Raw genomic sequence first — 20899 nt, forward strand, 5'->3', positions numbered from 1 at the left:
CGCAGATGTATTCTTAAAAGGCTTCGACGTGAGTCTGATCTTCAGTCGCTGCTGCTTCATTCTGATGGTGTTTTGGCAGAAAAGATCTGACATCAGAACCTGATTGGATGATAATGGTTAATCTACAACTTTCACTATCCAATTTTATTGCTCTCAATCTAATTCAAGTGAATGTATGTGTTTTTACTTGGTCATAACTGCTGTGTAATAACAGCATCGATCATTGTCCAAACGTGACAAACTTTATTTTTCTGCTCCGCTAACGTCACTCGGTCTGATATCTGCAAAAAGCCAGATATATAGTACATATTTAGAAGGAAAGGGAGGCAGTGTTCCCACCCTCTCTCTCTCCGCCCTTGTTCCCTCTATCCGCCTGTCATAGTTATCTTTGCGAGATTAGACTGGAGACAGTGACAGAACGGAGAGGGGGAGCTAAAAGCGGGAGATGTGCTGCCGCTCGTGTACTCTCTGCCTCTGTATTCGTCCTCCTCATCTCCCTCGTTCTCCGTCCTCTCAGGTCACGCTCAGCCACCTCTCAGCTCCTCATCATCTTATATTTCCGTCATTCGTTTTCATGCTTAATTTGTCTCCTGCTACCTCTCCGCTTCTCTCTTTGCCTCAACCTCTGGTCTCTCATTCGCTGTCTCCCTCTCCGAGCTTAGTGCTCAGACAGTGGAATATGTGTCGTCTAAATATACTTCCCCACTATCTCGCCATCTAAACAAACTCCAACAGGGGAAGAGAAAGAGAGAGGCAGCAGGACAGGAAGAGGGGAGGATGGGTGTGCAGAGAGGGGATGAGGCCTGAAAAAAGGGAATATTCAAGTAAAACAACACCTGCACGTGCAGTGCTTACCAAACTATTGAAGTGCTGGCGTTCAGAGCGGAGCTTGTAGGGGGAAATTAGCCTGGACTATCATTTCTGTGGTTCATAACCGCGGTGGCAGCTTAACTGTTTAAACTTCCACTTCCAAACCATAGGCCACAACGCTCAGAAGAACATACATAACAGGGCTGTCGCTTGAAAGGCAAAGCACACGCACAAGCGGCAACATAAATACTAACTGGAAATTTATGTAGAAGACCTAAACAGACGAGTGCAGCTGGAGCAAGCCACTAATACACTGGTTCATGTCAAACACACTCCACCGTAGTGTATGGTGTGTTGATGGGAAGATAGATATGAACGTTTGGGTTGTGGCCAGTGGGACCGGAGTGAAGTAAACAGTGTGATACAGTTTACATAGCAGAGTGGAAAAGGATCATCTCCAGCACAGATTGAGTTTGACCCAGATGACGTCACCTGCCTACAGCACTGTATCTACCTCCGAACACAGCAGTTAATAAATATGACAGTCATATTTATTTAGTCCAAAAACATTTTCTGATACCCATTTAGTCGTAAAGCACCCTAGCTGAGCCTGTCTTTATTTTTCTTTCTCTCCCCTTTCTCCCTCTCTGCCGAGTTCTCTCCTCTCCTCTTCTCAGCAGACCTCAAGGACACGCCGGTTTAAAACGAGCAGGAATGGAGCAGAGGGCAAGGACGCACAGCAGATAGAGAAAATTTAAGAGCAGCTCAGAATACCGCAATCCCCCCTTTTCCCCTCACAAACACACAGGGACGGCGGCGGCGGGTGAAAGGAAAGCCCCCGTGTGTTTATGCAGACAGTTTGACTCCAGCTGATACCCCGCCGATGACTCCTGGTGCAAACATACAGAATTAATCACGCTGATCCTCCCCTGTCCTTTCAACTGCCCCAGGCCTGACCAAAATATTAAACGTGTTGTATTCCCATGGGCAAGAAGGGCATCCAGCAGCAGTACATCTGGCTCCGACCTTTCACTCAGCTAATGGAAAAAAATGGTATCCATCTGTTTTATCTTTTGCAGCGTAGCGGGTCACTTGTATTAGGTCATTTACAGTACACTGGGTGAGAGGCGGGTTACACGCACAGCATAGAATAATTCTTTTCCTGTATGGTGGTACAGTGCAAAGTTGCAAAACATCTGTAGAGACAGATGATTTTATCTGTCATCCTTGCAAGTTTCTGAAGTTTCAAGAGGAGGACGCAGTAGCCAGCGGACGACTTCTGCTTTGAATTACACACATTTACAAATATTCCAAATGCATGATGAATGTTGTGTCAAAATTTGGAAATAATCTACTTTGTGGGGAGCTGTGGCGTGGTGGTTAGGGAAGAAGCTTTGGGACCAAAGGGCCACATGTTTGCACCATCCGCACCCCCCGTGTTCATGGCTGAGGTTCCTTGAGCAAGAACCTAACCCCCAACCCCGCTGCCGTGAGTGTGCACAATACTATGTGAACGAATGGATGTGTCAAATGCAGAGAAAGATTATCCCCTTTGAGGGATCAATTCAGTGTAAGTTATTATTATTATTACTTTAACTTGTTATGGTGATGCACGAGCAAATAGTTTCTAATTATACACACAGGAGTTGCAGGGAAACAGCAGAATTCATAGCAGTCTCCTTTGGGCTACACCGAATCCAGAGGGAAACATCTGACTGTAGCATCTAAATGTTCCACTAGGTTCAGCAGCTAGGTGCTAACGGTCTGCATGCAGTTTGGTGCTGAGCAGGTAGCATACAGTCAGGTTACTTTTTTACTGTTCAGTGCTCCATGCTGCAGCTGAAGATGAAGCCGATGAGAACAGTGAGACTAAAGCTTAACAGTGAAATTGTGAAATAGAAAACAGTTGGCTGAAAGTTGATAAAACACCCACGAGGGGAACTTAATTAACCCCGTTTATCTGATGCGTCATAGAAAAATTATAAACGCTACTTTAACTTTTTAATGTGTCTTGTTCGACTTTAATGCTTAATATCTTGTTTGTGTTTAAAGCTCTAGAGAACCTGTGTTTTCAGCTTTGTGTATCGCTGGACAAAGTGTGCTAAGTGTGTCATGACAGAATAAAGCCAATGACCTGTCAGTTGGCTGAGTGCTGGCCTACATGGCGCACGTCTACGCTCTCACAGTATGTGTGTGTCAGGGGCTTCAGCCAGCTGAGAGAGAAATCACAAGTGCAGAGACAGATACACAAACATCCAAGTGAAAACATTTTTACGCGTATTATCTCTGATCTATTCATCTGCAGTATGGCCAGTAGACTCCCTCTCTAAACACACAAAGGCTCATGCACATATTTCTAAGTCTAGTGACAAATACTGTTGATACCATCTCACAGCTGCGTCTGCCTCCTCTCTTTCCCTTGACCATTCTCTCACTCCCACGTTTCTGTTCATTTCCCTTTCCTCTAAAACTCTTCAAATATCCAACGACTGTTTTCTTGCTTTTCACCCAGCACTGGAAGATAAATGAACTATTGTACACTTAACAAGAGAGTAAACAAACACGCGTAACCACACACTGACACATACAAAGACATGTGCGCACACACGCCACGTTGCCTCCCTCTGCTCCCGCCGGTCACGTGACAAAACACTTGCATCGCATCACCTCTCACCTCCCTCTCTACGTCTTTCTTTCTCTCTCTTTATCTCACTCGGTAGGAATCTGTGTGCTGAGTCGGAGCAGGGAGGAGAAGCTTGGCAGGAGAGGCGGGGAGATGTTGGACAAATGAGAGGAAAAAGAGAAGAGGGAGAAAGTGTTTTGTGTGCTGAATAAAAGCAGATTGGGTTCCAGTCGTTCTCCATGCCTCTTGACTCTCGCCACCCTCCATGCAGCAAGTAGGTGTAGGCCTGCTCCAATGAACGCGAGGGGCTTGCAGTGGGTTGGGCATGCAGTGGAGGCCAGCCAACACACACTCATACCAGAGAAACATTTTACTGACGCTTTCTTTTTCACCCCCACTTCTCCTCCTCGTCATACCACTACTTAATTCTCCCTGTAAGCCTATTATCACGCAGAAGCACAGTGCAGCTGAATCTACTTCGTGTGTGTGTTAACTCAGTCCTCACCCTCGGTGAAAGGTTCCCAGTTGTACAGGCGACCCATGAACTCCTGGGTGTTAAAGGCTGCGCACTGCTCTGCTCTGGAGTCCAGCGTACCTCCTCCACACACCTGGAGCACAAGAATAACAAGAGATAGAGAGAAAAGTCAAAAAATCAGTGCCACATTGAACTAATATGAAATCACAGAGCTATTAAACCAAGGCCTGTTTCTCTCCCAGTCCCCGGAGAAGTAAGGGTGGAGGGAAAAACAGCTAAAAAATACGAGATCAGGGAAGTAAGCACCAACACTCTGTGCCATTATACAGAAACACACACACACGTATTCTCCAAGCTGCTTCGGGCAGTCAGCGAGAGTATTAGAAACATATGGAAATGATAGATTTTTTGGAAGCGGCTGCTCGCATAAATCCACCGTGGCTTTTCAGTGCATGACCACAGAGTGTGAGCGGTTGTGTGAGCATGTGTACGGGTGTGTGTGTGTGTGTGTTTGTGTGTACAAGCACATGTCCAACTTGTGCTCCTTCAAGTCCTTATGGAGCCATACAATGGAAAGAGTTTCAGCATACCAGCACTTAAACGACAGCTGAAACATCAGGCAGAGCCGACTCTGCTGGTTTATACTGTACTGGCTATAACTCATTGAGCCTTGCCGTGGTCCACACACAAACACGCACACACACATATTGAGCAGTGGAAGGTCTTTAAGTACATTTACTATTTACTCAAGCACTATACGTTCTCTTTACTCCATTTAATTTACATTTAATGCCAGAATAATGTGGCTTCGCTATACACCAATCAGGAATAACATTATGACCACCTTCCTAATTTTGCGAAGGTCTTCCTTGTGCCTCCAAAACAGCTGTGACTTATCAGAGAATGGACATGGGTCTTCTGAGGGTGTCCTGTGGTGTCTGGTAACAGAATATTGTTAGTGGGGGCCTTTGGGTCCTATGGGTTGAGGAGAGGGGCCTCTGTGGATCATCCCACAGATACTTGATCAGTTTGAGGTCTAGGGAATTTGGAGGCCAGGTCAACTCCTTGTGCTGTTTTTCATGTTTTTTTGAGTCGTTTAAATGTTTTTGTGTGTGTGTCTGTGTCAGGCTGCATCCTGCTGGGGATGGCTGCTGCCATCAAGGAGTGTGATCGCTATGTGGTGGGGGGTGCCTGGTCTGGTCTACGTGGGTGGTACATGTCTAAATAACACCCACATGAATTCCAGGTCCAAAAGTTTCCCAGCAGAACACTGTATTGTCACAAGATGGTCAGTGGTATTTACTTCTGCTGTCAGTGGTTGCAATGTTGTGGCTGATCTGTGTATTTCAGAGTGAAATGCCCTTAAATTTATCTCTGTTACTGTTAAGCCTATGAACCATTGCAAAAAACAAAAACAAAAAAAAAAAATCTACTTCCCTTTGTTCATCTTGTAACTGAAGATTTATGACTCTGACTGCATGGTTGGGGTCAATATCAAGCTGCTCAATGAATATGGGACCAATCACCCACTTCCCACATCTAAAACATTTGCACAGTATTGTACAATTATTTGAATACTCATGTACCTCTACTTCCACCACTGCATTCACATTCAGCATCATCGGGTATTATGTTCCAACAAAGCCACAATCACAGCCCTCTGATACACAGCTGGTTTCACACACATGCACTTGCATACCTCACACAGACCTCTCGGGTTTCTGTGCAACTCTAATCTCTGTCAGCTCAACAATCTTCTTGTCTTTCACTCCTCTGTTTCTTTGATTTGTTTTCCGTTTTTTTTTTTTTTTTTTTTCTTTCCTGGACCTCTCTTCACTCACACAGCTGTCACAAACAGCTGGAAAGTTTCAAGTCATCAACTCATCCGGAGAGACAAGAGCAATGGGAATAATCAAGTTAATACACACGCATACACACGGACAGCTCAACGGTTCCCATGTGAACCAGCCTCAGTGACAATGTGTAACTAAAAGACTTTCATGGACGCACCGTCACAGCATGCACTCGCAGACACTGGCCTTGCTGAATTCATCACTTTCACGATGCTGTGTGTGAGAAGGAATGCATGTGGCTGACATGTCACAAGGCGCTCATAAGGGATCATCGGTTGTTTCTGTTCTGCCAGAGTGTGAAACCAGCTCGTGAAACTTTATCGGCCACATTTTCACACTGTTGAAACAGACAGATTTTTGTGTTATTTGAGGGTGTTAGTCTGGTTTAAGCCTCTTAGATGATAGCTACACCCTCTGAGCACAGGAGTGTGTGCAGGGCCTTGAAGGTCAGTGCACGTTCGCGACCTGATGCTTGAAAGGAATCCTGTGAATCGGTCCGGATGTGTGTGCGTGAACTGTGGCTGGTAATGGTTGTAAATATTTCTGCGGGACATAAACACGTTGAGACCCATTTTAAACTAGATGGTTTCTGTGTATCGGTGCATTTGCCTGTAAGATCATAAACGATAAGTGCACCCTCAACACACACACAGAGACACGGATGTAGTCTGCAGCTGTGTGATGCTTCAGGATAGTAAAAAATATATATATATAAATAGGAAGAAGCTCCATGGATGTAAACGGAGAAAAAGGAAAGAATGTGAGAACCAGTCAACAGAGTGCATTCATGCATTTGATCGTAGGAGCGCTACAGGCCGAGCGATTCCCCTCCCAAGAGAGTTTAGGGTGTGTAAAAACATCGGGAGGCTAATGGACTGAATGGAGGGAGGAGGGAGGGGAGGTGAAGTGGGAGGCCGGTGTTTCACGGTTCTGGAGGAGAATTTGTGTGTTATTGTAGGGGCTGGTACACTGTGAGTGCAAGGTTAGGGGGTCTCCTTTTAATCGGCAAGGGGAGCATGAACAGAAGGAGAGGGGAGGGGAGGAGTGACGGGGGAGAGAAAGGGTCGACAATGGAGAGGGATGAGAGAGATGGCTTTTACAGAAAGAAAATACTTAGGAGAAGGAGTTAAGTTTTCTATTCCAAATAAGTTTGGTTAACACCACTGTTATCATTTGACTGCTTCTGTTTGTTAAACTTCAGATTAACATGGGACACGCCATGTTATTAGAAGGACGGCCAAAACTAACATAATAAGAAAGTGGAATTTCCCAGCTTATCTGAGTATCTCAGAACATCTCAGTGACTGGCCAGCAAAGTGGGAGGAAAGATGTAAGAAGTGACGGCTACTGAGCAGCAGATTGGCAGCGTGAAAGAGTAAAAGATGGATAGCAGCGGAGAGCAGGTGAAAGAAAAGTGAATGCAGCTGGTGAAAGAGGGACAGTCAGTGTTTTTTGCACTGGAGCTGTTAAAGTTATAGACGTGTTTTACTGCCAAGGCGGGGGGACGCAGAGAGAAAAGGTCTGTGTGCAGTATATAGGAGCATGTGGAGTAGTGGTGGGGGGCGCGGGGGGTGCTGCCTGAAGGCTTTGCTCTGCTCACACACACACGAAAATCCCACACACTAGCCAAGGTCCTGATCACATATAACACTCTTATGTGAAACACAAACATCCAGAAAAAACTAATGAGTTTTGAGAAGGAACAGATTACGAGGGCAAAGCAGGAACCTTTCACCCCATGTGTGTTTCTTCAGGGAAAGCTCAACTGACACGTCGCCGTCATCCTGCTCGCCGCTCAGTTATTTGCCGCGCAAGTCCGCGCCTGCACAGCCGGCCGTATCACCTCCGTGCAGGTTAAGGCCGGCCGGTCATTCCTCAAGCGTGACTGCAGCGCTGTGCAGACAAAACAACTGACCGCCGGCCCCTGCAGCCATTAATCAACACGCAGCAGGACTAATCGTATCGTGCACGCATACAAGTCCGTGGCGTGTGTTCATGTACATGTGTTCGTAAGCTCATATATGCGTTTGCCCCCGGTGATTAACATTCTCTGGTTAATCGTGCGACTGCGGCCGTGTGTCTGTGCTTCGCAGGGCACCACCCAGCTTTCAGCCTTGACCCCAGAGGGAAGTCATGAGTCCTCCGGAGGAAACCGCTCATCGATCAAGTGCGAGGCAACAAGAGAAGGAGGAGGCCCCGTGCTGCGCTGTTGACTCATGTTGAGTCCTGCGCTGTTGTTCTCAGAAGAAATGTGGGTTTGAGCCCCAAAGAAAAGAAAAGAAAAGAAAAGAAAAGAAAAGAAAAGCACTACAGGCACAATTCTAATCAATAAAATCACAACATTTACATTCCAGTTTCCATACAGCAGCTCTAGGAGCTCACGTTATAATTTGTTTTTACTGCACAGTAATAACTCTAGATGTTCATAATAAAACCTGGGTGTGACAGACAGAGGGGTAGGAAGGCTGAGCAGTAATGGCCTCCATTCCTCTGTTATTAATGATTGCCTAAAACTTCTGCTCTGTAAAAGAGCTTTCACTGCATACAACAGTTTTGGTCTCAGATTCTTCTTGAGTTTGGCACATCCCTGTTCGATTGTTTGTACTGAATATGACTTTGTATTAAAAATTGTATTAGTCACGATTTTGTGGAATGTCTGAAGTTTAAAGTAGTTAACATTTCTTGTTTTATTTTAGGTGGATATAGTCATACTTCTCTCATTATTGTCCACAACGTCTAATTGCAGGTGAGTGTCTATTGAACAGCCCCTTTCAAGTGTGCACCACCCACAGATGTTCCAAAATAAAATCCCTAACTCTCCGCCAGTCATTTAGTGAAACATCTTCAAGAAAACTGCCTTTCACTCCTGCCTTCGCCTTAGATATAAGGCTGGGTAGCTTTCTAAGTATAAAGACTGAAACATGGGGGAAGAGCTTGTCAGACTCAGTCCAAAAGAAACAAAAATCTCGGGTCAGCTGCTCTACAACTGACAAATTAAGATGTCATAACTCAGACTAATTCTCCGAAACCAAGCAAAAGCCGTCAGTGAGGAATCCTTGGTTTGATTCAGTGCATGATTACGGAAGCTTTCACAACTTAACTTCCGACTCGCAAAACTTTTTTTTATTAAATTTCAAGCTAGTATAGGTTAAATGGAAGAAGTCTAACGTGTTAATTATTGAGCTTTAGAGATTGTGGTCGACAGATGTTTCGTTCATTCTAATCTAAGATAACCAGATGTCTCAGCGCATATTTATTATACAGCTGTGGAGTGGCACTGATCTTCCCGTCCCACAATGAATTACGCGAAACAGTGAACTATTATCTTAAAAATGTATGAAATTCTAAGCAAGGATAGTGTGAGCACCGACAGAAGAAAGACCAAAAGCCTTGGAAGGAACATGAAAGAAACTCAAAGCACACAGAAGCTGATATAAACAGACGGCACCTGGTTTATGTAGAAAGGCAGGTAGCTCTGCTTGTTAAAGTACTAAAGAAAATAAAGCACAGAGCAGCCGGAATGAGTCCATGTGGTCTGTGTGCCACAATCTAACACATCTGGGCCTGTTTGTCACTTTGTGAGAACGGCAGCAAGCGTGGCAGGGCCTGCACACAGTCATTACAGCTGAGAAGTGTGGCTCCACGCTGATAGTCGTATAAATATGTTTCCTGTGTAATGACAGACTGTGATTAGATCATCTGACTCTCGGAGAAGCAGCCTCGAGCCATGGTGGCGTGTCTCCTAGGATGCAACACAAACACCTCAGGTTTCAGCGGCACGAGATCAATGGCTTTTTTCTTGTGTGTAGCACAACAAATGTATTTTGTGTACACAGTCTGCTCAAGAGCGCTGGTTTGGTTTCAGAAGGGCTGGTCTGGACACCAACACCAATGAATATATTTCACCTACGCCGTTTTTAATTCTGTGGCATTAAACCTACAAGTTGTACACTTAGTCTTATTCAGGCCAAACTGATTCACATTAAACAGTGTGTGAAATGTTTTACAGAATCAAGTGAGTCTGTTTCCAGTCTCCAAAATCTGCTTCTTTTTTTCTGTTGCTGATCCAAAGTTTGGTTAGTTGACCAACAAAGAAAAAGTCAAAGATTAATCACTGCGGACAGTTTTCAAGAAACTTCTCCAGTTTGGAAAAATGTGCTGCTTTTTTTTTGCTATAATTCAACATGAATTCAAGATGCAGACAAGAGCACTTTTAGTTTAAACTCCTGAACTCCTGAACTAAGATTCAGCATTTGCTGCGGCTAGAAAATCTTGCAGCTGCAGTGAGGTGACCTATTTTGTCTTCAGTTACTGCAATTAGTTGATAAAATTGTTCAGCTCAATTACTATAATATCAAATAACAGTAAAAGAATACCAGTATTATGGGTACAGACACAACAAACCGACATCAAAGGACTACAGCCGGATGTTGAAGGGTCTCAGTGTCTGGGCCAAAAAGCGGCACTTGAACGCACCGCAGAGACTACAGCCAGTGGTCAGCTGGTACATACATTTCTGCACCAACTGAAAACACGGGAAAAGCTCTATCAGCTGAGAGAGCAGGAAGCTAGAAAGAGCTACAAACTCTGATACGGAGCTGGTGACGGAAACCAAGGAATTCCATACGTGAGATGGATGTCTCTGCTGTCCTAAATGCAACGACAAACATTTTTTTAAAGATGTATTAAATTCATTAAGCCATCTACATGATCTACACGCTTCCTTCTCTTACCGCTGCAGAAGCATTCACTCTTCAGTATAAATATTTACTCTGGGGAGGAGGACAGAAATAGGTGCTCGGACGAGAGGGAATGCTTAAACGATCATCGAAAGTTGAATGACTTCGGAAAACGAAAGGACATGTTTTTGTAAAATGCCGGCTTCAACCTGGTGTGTGTTGTATTTCACTGTTTCTTTTTAAAGGCCAGTAAAGTGAATTTTTACTTTTTACCTTACAAGTTTCGGCTACTCTGTCTCTGTAGCCTTCATCAGAGGTGTCACGTGATGTTGGTGTGACGTCGTCTGTGTTGGTTTATATGGAGTGTGTTGACTTCTTTTTTGTTTTTAAGCAGCTTCTTCTCAGATTCCACCTTTTCCTCCCCTCTCCCTCTGACAGAATAACTTCTCCTCTTGTTACACTCTGGACTCTGTCTCTCTCTCACACACACACACACACACACACACACACACTTTCCATGAATCCCTCTCTTCCTCTGACACCCAGTCCCCCTTGTCTGCTTGAAGGATCTTTTTGTCTCACCCCACTGATCCCATCTTTTCATTTACTCCTCTGTATCCTGCACTAACCTCTCTACCTTCGTTGTTTCTCCTTCATCTCCATTTCCTTACTGCTTTGCTCTCTCTCAACCTTTCCTCTCCCGCTGGCCCTTAGCCCGCCCTCCCACTACTGTGTGCAGATTTTCTAAAAACAGTACTCTCTTTCACTACTACTTAACCGCGTCACTTCCTTCACTACCCTCCCCTTACACTCTCACTCTGACACTTAAACACACGTTCACCTTTTGCCCCTCTCATTTCCTCTGTCCCTCTCTTGGTTCCCCACTTGCTCCAACGCAACAGTAAAAACACACACACACACACACACAGCCAATCACACTTGTGATGGGCCTCAGGCGCGCCGTGTTATGACAAACACACCTAATACATAATAGGATGTGTCACACTGAGTCTGGCTCACTCCCTAAATCGCACACACACACACACATATATATACAGTACATACAAGCCTGGGCAAAGTCCTGCATTCAGTAACACTTAAAACCTATTTTTAAGACACAAAACCCCTACAATCTACGCAAGAGCAAACAAGGCTGAAACAGACGCTAATGTTGGGTAAATATGTAACCCAATGAGTCAGGCTCAGCCATCACAGGACTGCTATTAACACTGCTGGCACACACAGTGCACGGACCCTGCCAGCTACTAAATCTGTTTTAACATTGGGACTACCAAGCACAGAAAAGGCAACAGACAGACAGAAAGAAAGAGAAGGGGGTGAAAGACAACGAGACAGGATGCCAAATTATCTAAAGAGGAAAAAGTCAAGGGCTCAAGAGCGCCAGCCTGGCCCCACATCCGAGAGTCTACTTCCACTTGATGAGAACAAGCTGCAGATGTGTTGTCTGAGAGTGGAAATGTGTAAGTGCGTTGGTGTGTGTGGTATTTGTTAAATCCAGTCTTATCATCTCCCCGTGTCACTTAAGATAGGCTACAAGTGACCCTGCTGGACGCACTAGTACTGGGACTGGAATAAACATCCAGTCACATGTCTGGGTATTTCTGTCCCCATGATTTGAACTCCTTCTGTTCAGTTGACTCACTCGTTTATCCAAGGACAAGTTTCGTTTTTGTCCTGGTCTTTAGGGATTAATATCTTGCCATAGTTTGAAACTGCCAAATGTTTCAAAAGTCTGAAAAGCAGGTAACTTTGTAAATGGTGGTCTGAAAGCTGCTGCGGATATGTTTGTAAAAAAAAGAAATTAATAAATCCTGAAACAATCTGACAGTCTGAAAAAAAAAAGTCAGGATTCTGGAGGCAGGGACATTTGCACTTAACCTATTGGTTAATCTTTGCTAAGGTTCATAGCATGTCGTATTTACCCAGTTAAGCTTTGTTTATACTTCTGCAATTGATCTAATGCAGGGCCTACGCCCAGCGGGATATGCCAGTGTCAGCTCTTACACTTGTGGGCTGGTGTGTCAGCATCATTCTGTATTCGCGGCACTAATACACCAGACTGCTAGTTGGCTGTGTTGAGTTTCTCTGTGTGCTTCAAACAATAGTGACTGGACGACTCATGTTCAGAAATATTCAAGAACAGAGACTTTTACTGGAATCAGTGCAACACAGAAAAGACAGAAGATGTCTGAGTAGATGGCATGTAGGAGGTTGACTTTTTTGTACTTGTTCAGCCACTGAGAGACGAGAATGAGGAAACGCTTTTTGGACCAATCATGGTGGTTGCGGCTTTTCATGCATGGTTAAATTTTAGGCTATGATGTAGATCTGGCACACAACCATAAATCTGGCTTTAGACACTAACAGTCTGCTTCACCAGTGGCTGACGCACAGTGGACATGCTAACAGCAGAGATGGTCCAGTCAACAGTTAATTTTGACCAAATTATCAACGGGATCATCTTACCTCAAACATGTCATATGCAGCTGTTTAAAGATCTAAAGAAACAAAATTATAGCACTGAGAACTAGTGCAAGTAGAAAGGAACTCAGCTGACAGTCTGCTGGCTGACAAAAACAGAAAGAATCAAGGACTAAGTAAACAGGACTACAAATTTCCTTAGCTGATACTTTGTGCTAAACATTTAAGATGGTACCAAAAAGTATTGAGATTCAATCCCCAGATCAGCAGACATCGTATATTATTATTTTATGAAATGCCTGACAGACGTTAACACTCGTTGGCCAAAGCAAGTAGCAGCAAAGGAATACATTTGAGCTGAAATCTGTGACTTTCCACATGCCGTCGTCCTCTCCAGGGAACTGATTTGACTGATTGATGTTTTAAAAAATGGCAACGGTAGCTGAAGTTTAAGGTGGAAGCCTGCTGTTAATTTAAAGCAGCCATAGCAAAAGGTGGAAAATGTGCAAGCACGCCCAGTGTGATACTACCTCGCCAGTACAGTTGAATTTGAAGCTGGAAAGTATTAACATATGTGAAATGCCTACGTGTGGATTCTTTTGCTTAATAATACTTCATTCCAACAGATAGAGAAAAGGGACAATATATAAATTAAAGGGCATTACTGAGACAACTGCTAGGAGTTAGGGACCTTTATCCAAAGAATTCACTCTAAATCTCGCATTTAATTGAGTGAAATGGAGCATGGCATTCCTGTCTTAGTGGAACCTGATTTACAGCGAGGTCGACCCCTGATTTTCACCTCTGTGTTGAGGGTGAGTTGGCTCATCCGTCTGTCTGCGTCTAGCCGCCCTTGTGGGCGGCACGTACAGACGCTTTGCTCCTGATAAAGCACTCACTGTGTTGCATGGAGAGGTATGGAGCAGGTCGCAACCCCAATCATCGCTGCAGGCCCGAGCCAGGCAGGATGTTAAATCATTCCACGCAGACATTAACACACAATCACGCCGGTCCTTGAACATATTCATATTCACATATATGTGCAATCACCTACAGGGATACCACAGGCAGACACATGTGTGGCTTCACAGTAGAGGTGTTGTGACCCAGAATTCACCCCTGCCTTGGGGTAGAAGCCGTACCATCATGCAGTTTCCATCCCAATGCTCAAAGACAACCAGCTAGTGTTGGAGCTAGGGAATGATCTCACCTATCAAATACCCTCTGCTGACCTTCAACTCCTCAGTTTACAGCTGCCTGACTGCTCCCTTCAACACATGGAATACATATACGTCAAGCTTGACTGTAAGAGATATACATAAAGTGGAGATGAGCTGGAGAAGTTTGTTGGTTTTTCCGTTGAAGAGTTTGACATGACCCCTGTGTCTTACCTGCGAGAAGCACCTGCGGTACTCCTTCTCAGGCCCGGAGCACCTGTAGACCCGAGGAGCTCCTCCTCCTCCGGCATCCCTGCCCTGTAAGGGGTAGACGTTGCCGGCAGGTGGGGCTTGGGGGTTGAAGGCCGGGTGAGGCTCCCTGTCTCTTTGCACGGGGCTGGGGCGGTGGAGAGGAGAGGAAAAGGGTGAGGAGGCGACAGCAGGGGAGTGCGGGCGAGAGTGGATGGGAGGAGGTGGAGCGCTGAGGGAGCGCCAGTCAAACCGGTGGCGGTTACTCGGGACAGATGGCGACGAGGAGCGTGAGAAGGGGTGAGAGGGTGGGACTCTGGCCCTCTCACGCTCTGTGTGGGTGTGTGACGGTCTGTCCGCGTGTCGGCGTGGGCTCGGGGTCGGTGTGGACTCCTCCCCAGCAGCGGGAACATCAGTGGGCTCCTGCTCTGCATGCCTCTCCTCGTCCTCTCGCCTCCCTGCCTCCTCGTCCTCTTCATCAATCCCCCTCTCCTCTTCCTCATTCCTGTGGTTCTCGTCAGCTAGTTCGGGTGAATTGTCAGTACCGTTGATAGTGTGACGAGCCTGTCGGTTCTGGCGATGCAAAGGCAGAGAGAAGGGAACCCTGCCGTACCCGAACTGACCTGGACGGATGCTGGAAGACCTGCGAGTCCAAAACAAACAAGCAAATAAAGAACAGAAGATGTTTAGTTCACAGATGGACAGAAAAAAGCCAGAGGCAGTCACAGAGACAGGAAAGAGAAAAGCAGGATAAATGTATTATAAACATAGAGCCAGCAGGCTGTGGGGAGTGGACATTTTGTCATGCAGCGCCCGCTTGAAGGACAAAAACCAGAAATAGTGATGTAATAATAAAGCTGATACCAGAGGCAGAGAGGGGCATAACTCCCACTCCCAATACTTCGACCATCATAACAAACCTTCTAATTCCTAAACAATGTCAACTGTTTAATAAATGGCACCTAAATGAATACCAAGCATGTCAGTCCAGTGGTATGCTTTCATTTTGGACATTCTTCTTGGTAGATCGCTGCTTACTCTTTGTCAGAATACATCCAGAGTTCATTTCCTCCCTTCGTATTTAATGATAAAAGACAAATCTTCTCTTTGTCCACTCATAATGAGGTGGCTACTGTTGCTCATCCTGACGATTGAGTCCTTCTATTTATCCTAAACAAACCACCGTTGCTACTGCCAGCAATGCAAAACTCACTTCCTTTGCGCTAGAGGCTTTTTCCTGGAAAAGGCGAACTCATGATGCTGAGCAAAGCACATGCGAAAGCTTGCAATAAATCGGTGTCAGTCAACTGACTTTTGAGATTCATTAATGAGAGATTTTCGTGTTTTGACAATACAGTGATTTGTGTCCTAAATGAACCTAAACCTACATGTGTCCAATACCGATACACGTGATGACCTTAAAGAACAAGCTTGTAATCTTGCTCTTGCTGCACCCACTGGTTTAATATCTCATCTCATCGTCCAGGAAGTGAAAGACATTTACACAGCTGGGTGTGGTTACAAGCTGAAATGCAATCACACCCGTCAGTGATGGTGGCTCTGATCAGAAGTGGGAAAGGGTGTAAACTTTCAGCAGACAAGGCAGAGGAACACCGTGTTTCAGCCGGGTGTTAAGTTAGTCTTTTAGTTGATTTGTTAGCCCTCTAATTCTTCATTCCCACTCACCTCCTTGTGGGCAAACCCTCCCGATTGGTGGAGATGGACCTTCTGCTCCCGCCACCTCCAGCTCTCGCCGCTCCTGGATTGGTCGGTCTCCTGATGATCCTTGCAGGCTGGTTGTAGCCTTGTGAAGGCGCATGGTAGGGAGATCGGTAAACAGACAAGCGGTCCTGATTCGTTGGAGGGAATTCTGGAGGGTAAAAAGGAGGTGATCGATTGGTTTGTCCTGGTACAGGAGGACCTCCTCCTCCTCCTCCTCCTCCTCCGCCTCCTCCTCCTCCTCCTCCTCCTCCAGCGGGTGTATTTCGATAAAGAGGCAATCCTGGGTTATGACTGATGGAGACTGATGGTGAGTGATAAGGCGGGTAACGAGGAGGGTAATAAGGGTTCACAGGTGAGATAGCTGGACCTCCAATGCCCCCGGGCAGATAGCCTGCCCAATTAGGTTGAGAGTGGGAGGGCGGAGAGGCCTGGGAGGGTGGAGGAGATAAACACTTCCTGACCCTCTGTGAGACGCCCACGCCGCAGGTTTGAGTGCATTCTGACCACTCCCCCCAAAATGACCACACACCCTCTACAGGTTCCACCTCAAACACCTGTCTGGACCGTCGACCTGCCACCTGAGAGACACAAACGCACACAATCAGACAAAAGACAAATACCACATACGAACTTAGTCCTCTGTCCTCAGACACTCAGCTGACTACCATTACTGGGCCTCAATAGATTGCATACTGGACCGACTGCTGCCATCAAGGAGTGTCATTGCTATGGGGTGGGGGTGCCTGGTCTGGTCTAGGTGGGTGCTACATGTTTAAGTAACATCCACATGAATGCCAGGTCCAGAAGTTTCCCAGCAGAACATTGAATTGTCACAAGACGGTCAATGTTCTTTACTTCTCCTGTGAGTGGTTTTAATGTTGTGGCTGATCAGTGTATCTATACAATATACTTTATCTATATAGAGGGCTATCTAAGTTTTTTATATATATTTAGTATGCCTTTAACTTGATAGTGATATTGATAGTGTACAGTAAGTTCTACCAGTTCTTGATTTGTCCTTGCATTTGGTAAAAAACATATTTAGCGTCATGGCATTATGAAATGAATCAGTCACTTAAAAAAAGGTTTGTCTAGCTATAGAGCACTTTAACTGAATGTACAAGAGCTGAGGGTTCGACTACACTGACTGCAACCCTGACTCTGAATTGTGTTGAGGTTGTGACACATAACTTAGTGAAAACGATGCCATTGTGAAATCATAAATCTCTAGAAGGACTTCTTTCTTCACAGCAGCTGAGTCCTCTGATGCGCTACAGTCTCATGAGTTTCCTTCCTATGAGGCCAAAATATAAATCCTGAACTCTCGATATTTAACTGAGGCTTAGGAGAGACTTAGTCACTTGCCAACACCTCATGAACACATGGATGAATTCATTGGCATCATCTGAACGCATCGCAGAAACGACCAAAACCAGAGCTCACCTCGCTGGGCAATCGTGTTTGTATGCATAAGCATGAGTGAGTGTGTGTACAGTATGTGGGTGCCAGGTTGGGCTTTGATCTCTTCCTCTTCGGCCGTAGATGAATTTCTCCTCTCATTTCATAACTGAAGCGCTGGCCTGGTTGGCAGGATGGCAAACATGCGAGCTGAACAAAAGTTTCCATTGAGAAGGAACCACAACATGAATCTGTGGTCCACTTCTCTCCTCCCCCCATCCAAGTGTGTACACAGGCAGAGAGGTGCAAGTAAACACACTGTACAAACGGTTTGTGGATGGGAGAGAATGGACAGGTGTTTCTATATATGTGCCTGGGATTATCGCCAGCAGTTTAAAGGAGTTCCTGTCGCTGTCTGCGGTAAAATAGCAGGAGGGTGGGAGGAAAGGTAACAGAAAGGGGCGAGGGAAACGAGGGGAGATGGGGGGCCGAGTGTGTGTGCAGAGGGGAGGTGTGCTCTGTCATATTGAGTGACATCAAACACACAGCTGCCACATAACTGGGACCCTTAATGAGCTCCGTGCAGTGACCCCGCAGCAGCCACCGCCGACCTTTAGAGCTACTGGTTAAACTCCAGAGACACTGTTACACCAGGCCTGAACCAGACAGGTGAGTAGCTCTGACATTCTGGGTAAAAACTGGTACAACACTGGGTCTCTTTATATATATTACAATGAAAGAGTAATTTGAGGCTTTAATCCTTACTGGCATAACCAATTTCCAGTGAAGGAGAGTTTTTTTCTTCATCCTTTTTTTGCTTAAAATTTCTTTGGACAAACTGAAAGATAATAAAGTATTGTTTCATGGTTCCAATAAATTCTTCATCTCCCTGTGTGATAAAACACAGCCCTGACATTCACTTGAAAGCAGTCAAATGGTGCGGCCAGGCTTCCAACACAGGGTCGTCCAGCAAAAAATTAGAACCAGGCTGTGCTTCTGCTGCTGTTCAACAGACAAGATGCTGCATTGTTCAATTAAAAACACGTCGACAATGCATTCTTTACTAGTTATTGTGCAATTTTAGCTATTTTAGATTAACTAGTTGCTGCTTTAGTGCAGTGTCTTGGTGTCTGATACAGGGAAGTGCACACCACTGTCTGAATCCCTGCCTAGTAACTCTGGAACATACCCACTTGATCTGACTGAAGCCACACATCAGTTGCAGTTGAACTTCAGCATTCATTTCTAAAAAAGCGTGAAGACTACTGATTTTGTTACCCTAGCCGGACAGAAGGAGCATTTTCAGCATCCTGAGCATGTGAGCGCTGCTTTAGGACAGAGTTGAACCTCTCCTTTAACTGCTGTCACCTCTCACCCCTCTATAGTGACGCCGTTGATGATCTAATGACTCACCTTCCTTTTGGCTGCTTTGGTCACGGAGGTCGCAACCACCACAAATCCCCACAGCACACAGAGCCTAAAAGGACAAAGAACAGAGGCTGAAAGACCGCGCAGACAGGCAGGATTTAGAATATCAGCTGGGTGAATACGGTCTTTTATAAAGCACACTATTCCATGACCTAAGCCTCAAACTGCCGCTATACGGTGTCCCAACCCACACAGACTTTCATTATTCTCTGTCCTCTGCTCATCAACTTTCTTGAACTTTCTCCTTCAACATACATTTATTTGACATGTTGCATCACATGTTCCAGCGACCTAAGTGTACTTTAGGAACCAATTAAGACACTTTCCTTCCCGCTTCAGGTGGGCTCAAAGAGAGGTGAACGAAAGTTTATTTTTCCCCTCAAGGTTCGCAGGGAAACATCTCAATCAATCTGACGAAGCCTGGGAGGCATTAACAAACTAATGGGTTTAAACAGCAAGCCTGTTTTCCCTCCGCATGCCTCTCTCTCAGATTGTACACACCATGAGGGTATGGGATTACAACACACACACACACACACTCACAATCTGATTCAACATCCAAAATCATCTTGTACTGTATTTGATGACTGATGTTCAAGAGAGGAGATCGGTGGGGGTGTTTTTGGCAGGAATGTGTATTAGGAATTGTGACTCATTCCAGTCTGAGTTGAGCAAAAGCTGATCACCTGAAAAGTAGTTTAATCCGTTACTGAGTCTCAATTTGACACTGAGACGGTGAGGATTGAATGTGAAAAAGCTAAACGCGCTTGTTTCAGCCGAAAGTAAGGCTGTCTGTAATTATCTCAACAACCTCCATAAAAACGAAACAAGTGCAGCGAAAACAAGTGGAACACAATCTCCCCATTTGCCAGGGAAATAGCCGGAACATGATACTAAACGACTTAGATGGACATTTCAGCGCTCACCACGAGAACCAAACCATCACCGCAATCACCAGTCCGCAAGCCACATGTAGGCAGAGTAATTGGTCCCTTCTTCCCAGTGTGGTGCACCGCCGCGGTCTCTGGAAGCTTCCCCACACCAGACTACACAATTACCCCGAAAAACACAGACAAAGGTCCTGCACAGTCCGACACAACAGAGCCGCTCGGGCCGAAGTAACGACCCCCTACCCGAGTCCACGTTTCCCTGGCCGCTACAGTGGCACATTGTAGAATAAACTTAGAGCCGCGGGGACAGGGGAAGGGAGAGAGGGAGAGATTTACATCAGAGGGGGAGAAAAGAAATCACACAAAAATCCGCCCTGAGGAGACAGAAAGTTCGCTAACCTAAACCCAGACGCCTTCGGGTAAATTCCTATCATCTACCCCGCTCGGCGCCCAGTGCGCAGCGAGCAGGCATCGTGCGTAAAACCAAAAACTTCTAGTCTAAACAACTTTCCAAAAACTCCTCTACGGTCAACATAAACAACACCCTGCCCGCTGAAAGGAGGATGCAGCACCCCACATGTGGCGATGTGTTGAAGCGGACTGAGAGGCAGCGGGGTGCAGCTCCATACGTCAAAGTTTTACCTGAAACCGAGCCGCATGTTCCAAGAGTATCCCGCACAGTTAAGACTCCGCTCGGCTGTATTGATTATCAGTCCAGGTTGGTGGTCCGTTCAGGTCCGTGCAGTCCTGAAAGAAACGTGATAAAGTCCTGGTGAGAAAAGCGCCCGTTCTTCTGCTCTCTCCCTCTCTCTCTCTTTCTCTTTCTCTCTCTTTCTCTTTCTGTCCCCTTCCTCCTGTCACAGTCACTCCCCGTGATTTCTAGAGAGTGGGAAGGGTTCCGTTTTTTTTTCTCCCCCCTTTCAGTCACAACTTTTTTTTGGGTCCTTATTATAAACTGGTGTGACGCCTAGCAGCCAGGGGGCCACTGGGGAGAGAGGGAGAGAAAAAGAGTGAGAAGAGGGGGTAGACAGGAGACACAAAATGGACAGATTACACAACTCTCTCTCTCTTTCACACGCACGAACCATACACTCCCTCTGTCTCCCTCTCTCACTCTCTTACACACACACATATAAACTATGGGCCCTGACTAAGCTATAACAACTCTCAGAG

General features: G+C 45.7%; 1 protein-coding gene across 1 annotated transcript in view; it reads right to left on the minus strand.

Moving 5' to 3' along the window:
• Positions 1-20658, minus strand: part of adamtsl4 (ADAMTS-like 4) — a 31799-nt gene extending 11141 nt beyond the window's left edge. The window contains exons 1-5 of the mRNA XM_084557361.1: positions 20369-20658; positions 18822-18885; positions 15975-16588; positions 14274-14931; positions 3939-4041 (exon numbers count right to left, since the gene is read on the minus strand). Of these exons, the coding sequence (XP_084413487.1) occupies positions 3939-4041; positions 14274-14931; positions 15975-16588; positions 18822-18885; positions 20369-20385 (1456 nt within the window). The 5' untranslated portion in view covers positions 20386-20658. The remainder of the gene's footprint in view (positions 1-3938; positions 4042-14273; positions 14932-15974; positions 16589-18821; positions 18886-20368) is intronic.
• Between the last annotated feature and the right edge of the window lie 241 nt (positions 20659-20899).

Source organism: Chelon labrosus (genome assembly GCF_963514085.1).
Source record: "Chelon labrosus genome assembly, chromosome: 12".
NCBI lineage: Eukaryota > Metazoa > Chordata > Actinopteri > Mugiliformes > Mugilidae > Chelon > Chelon labrosus.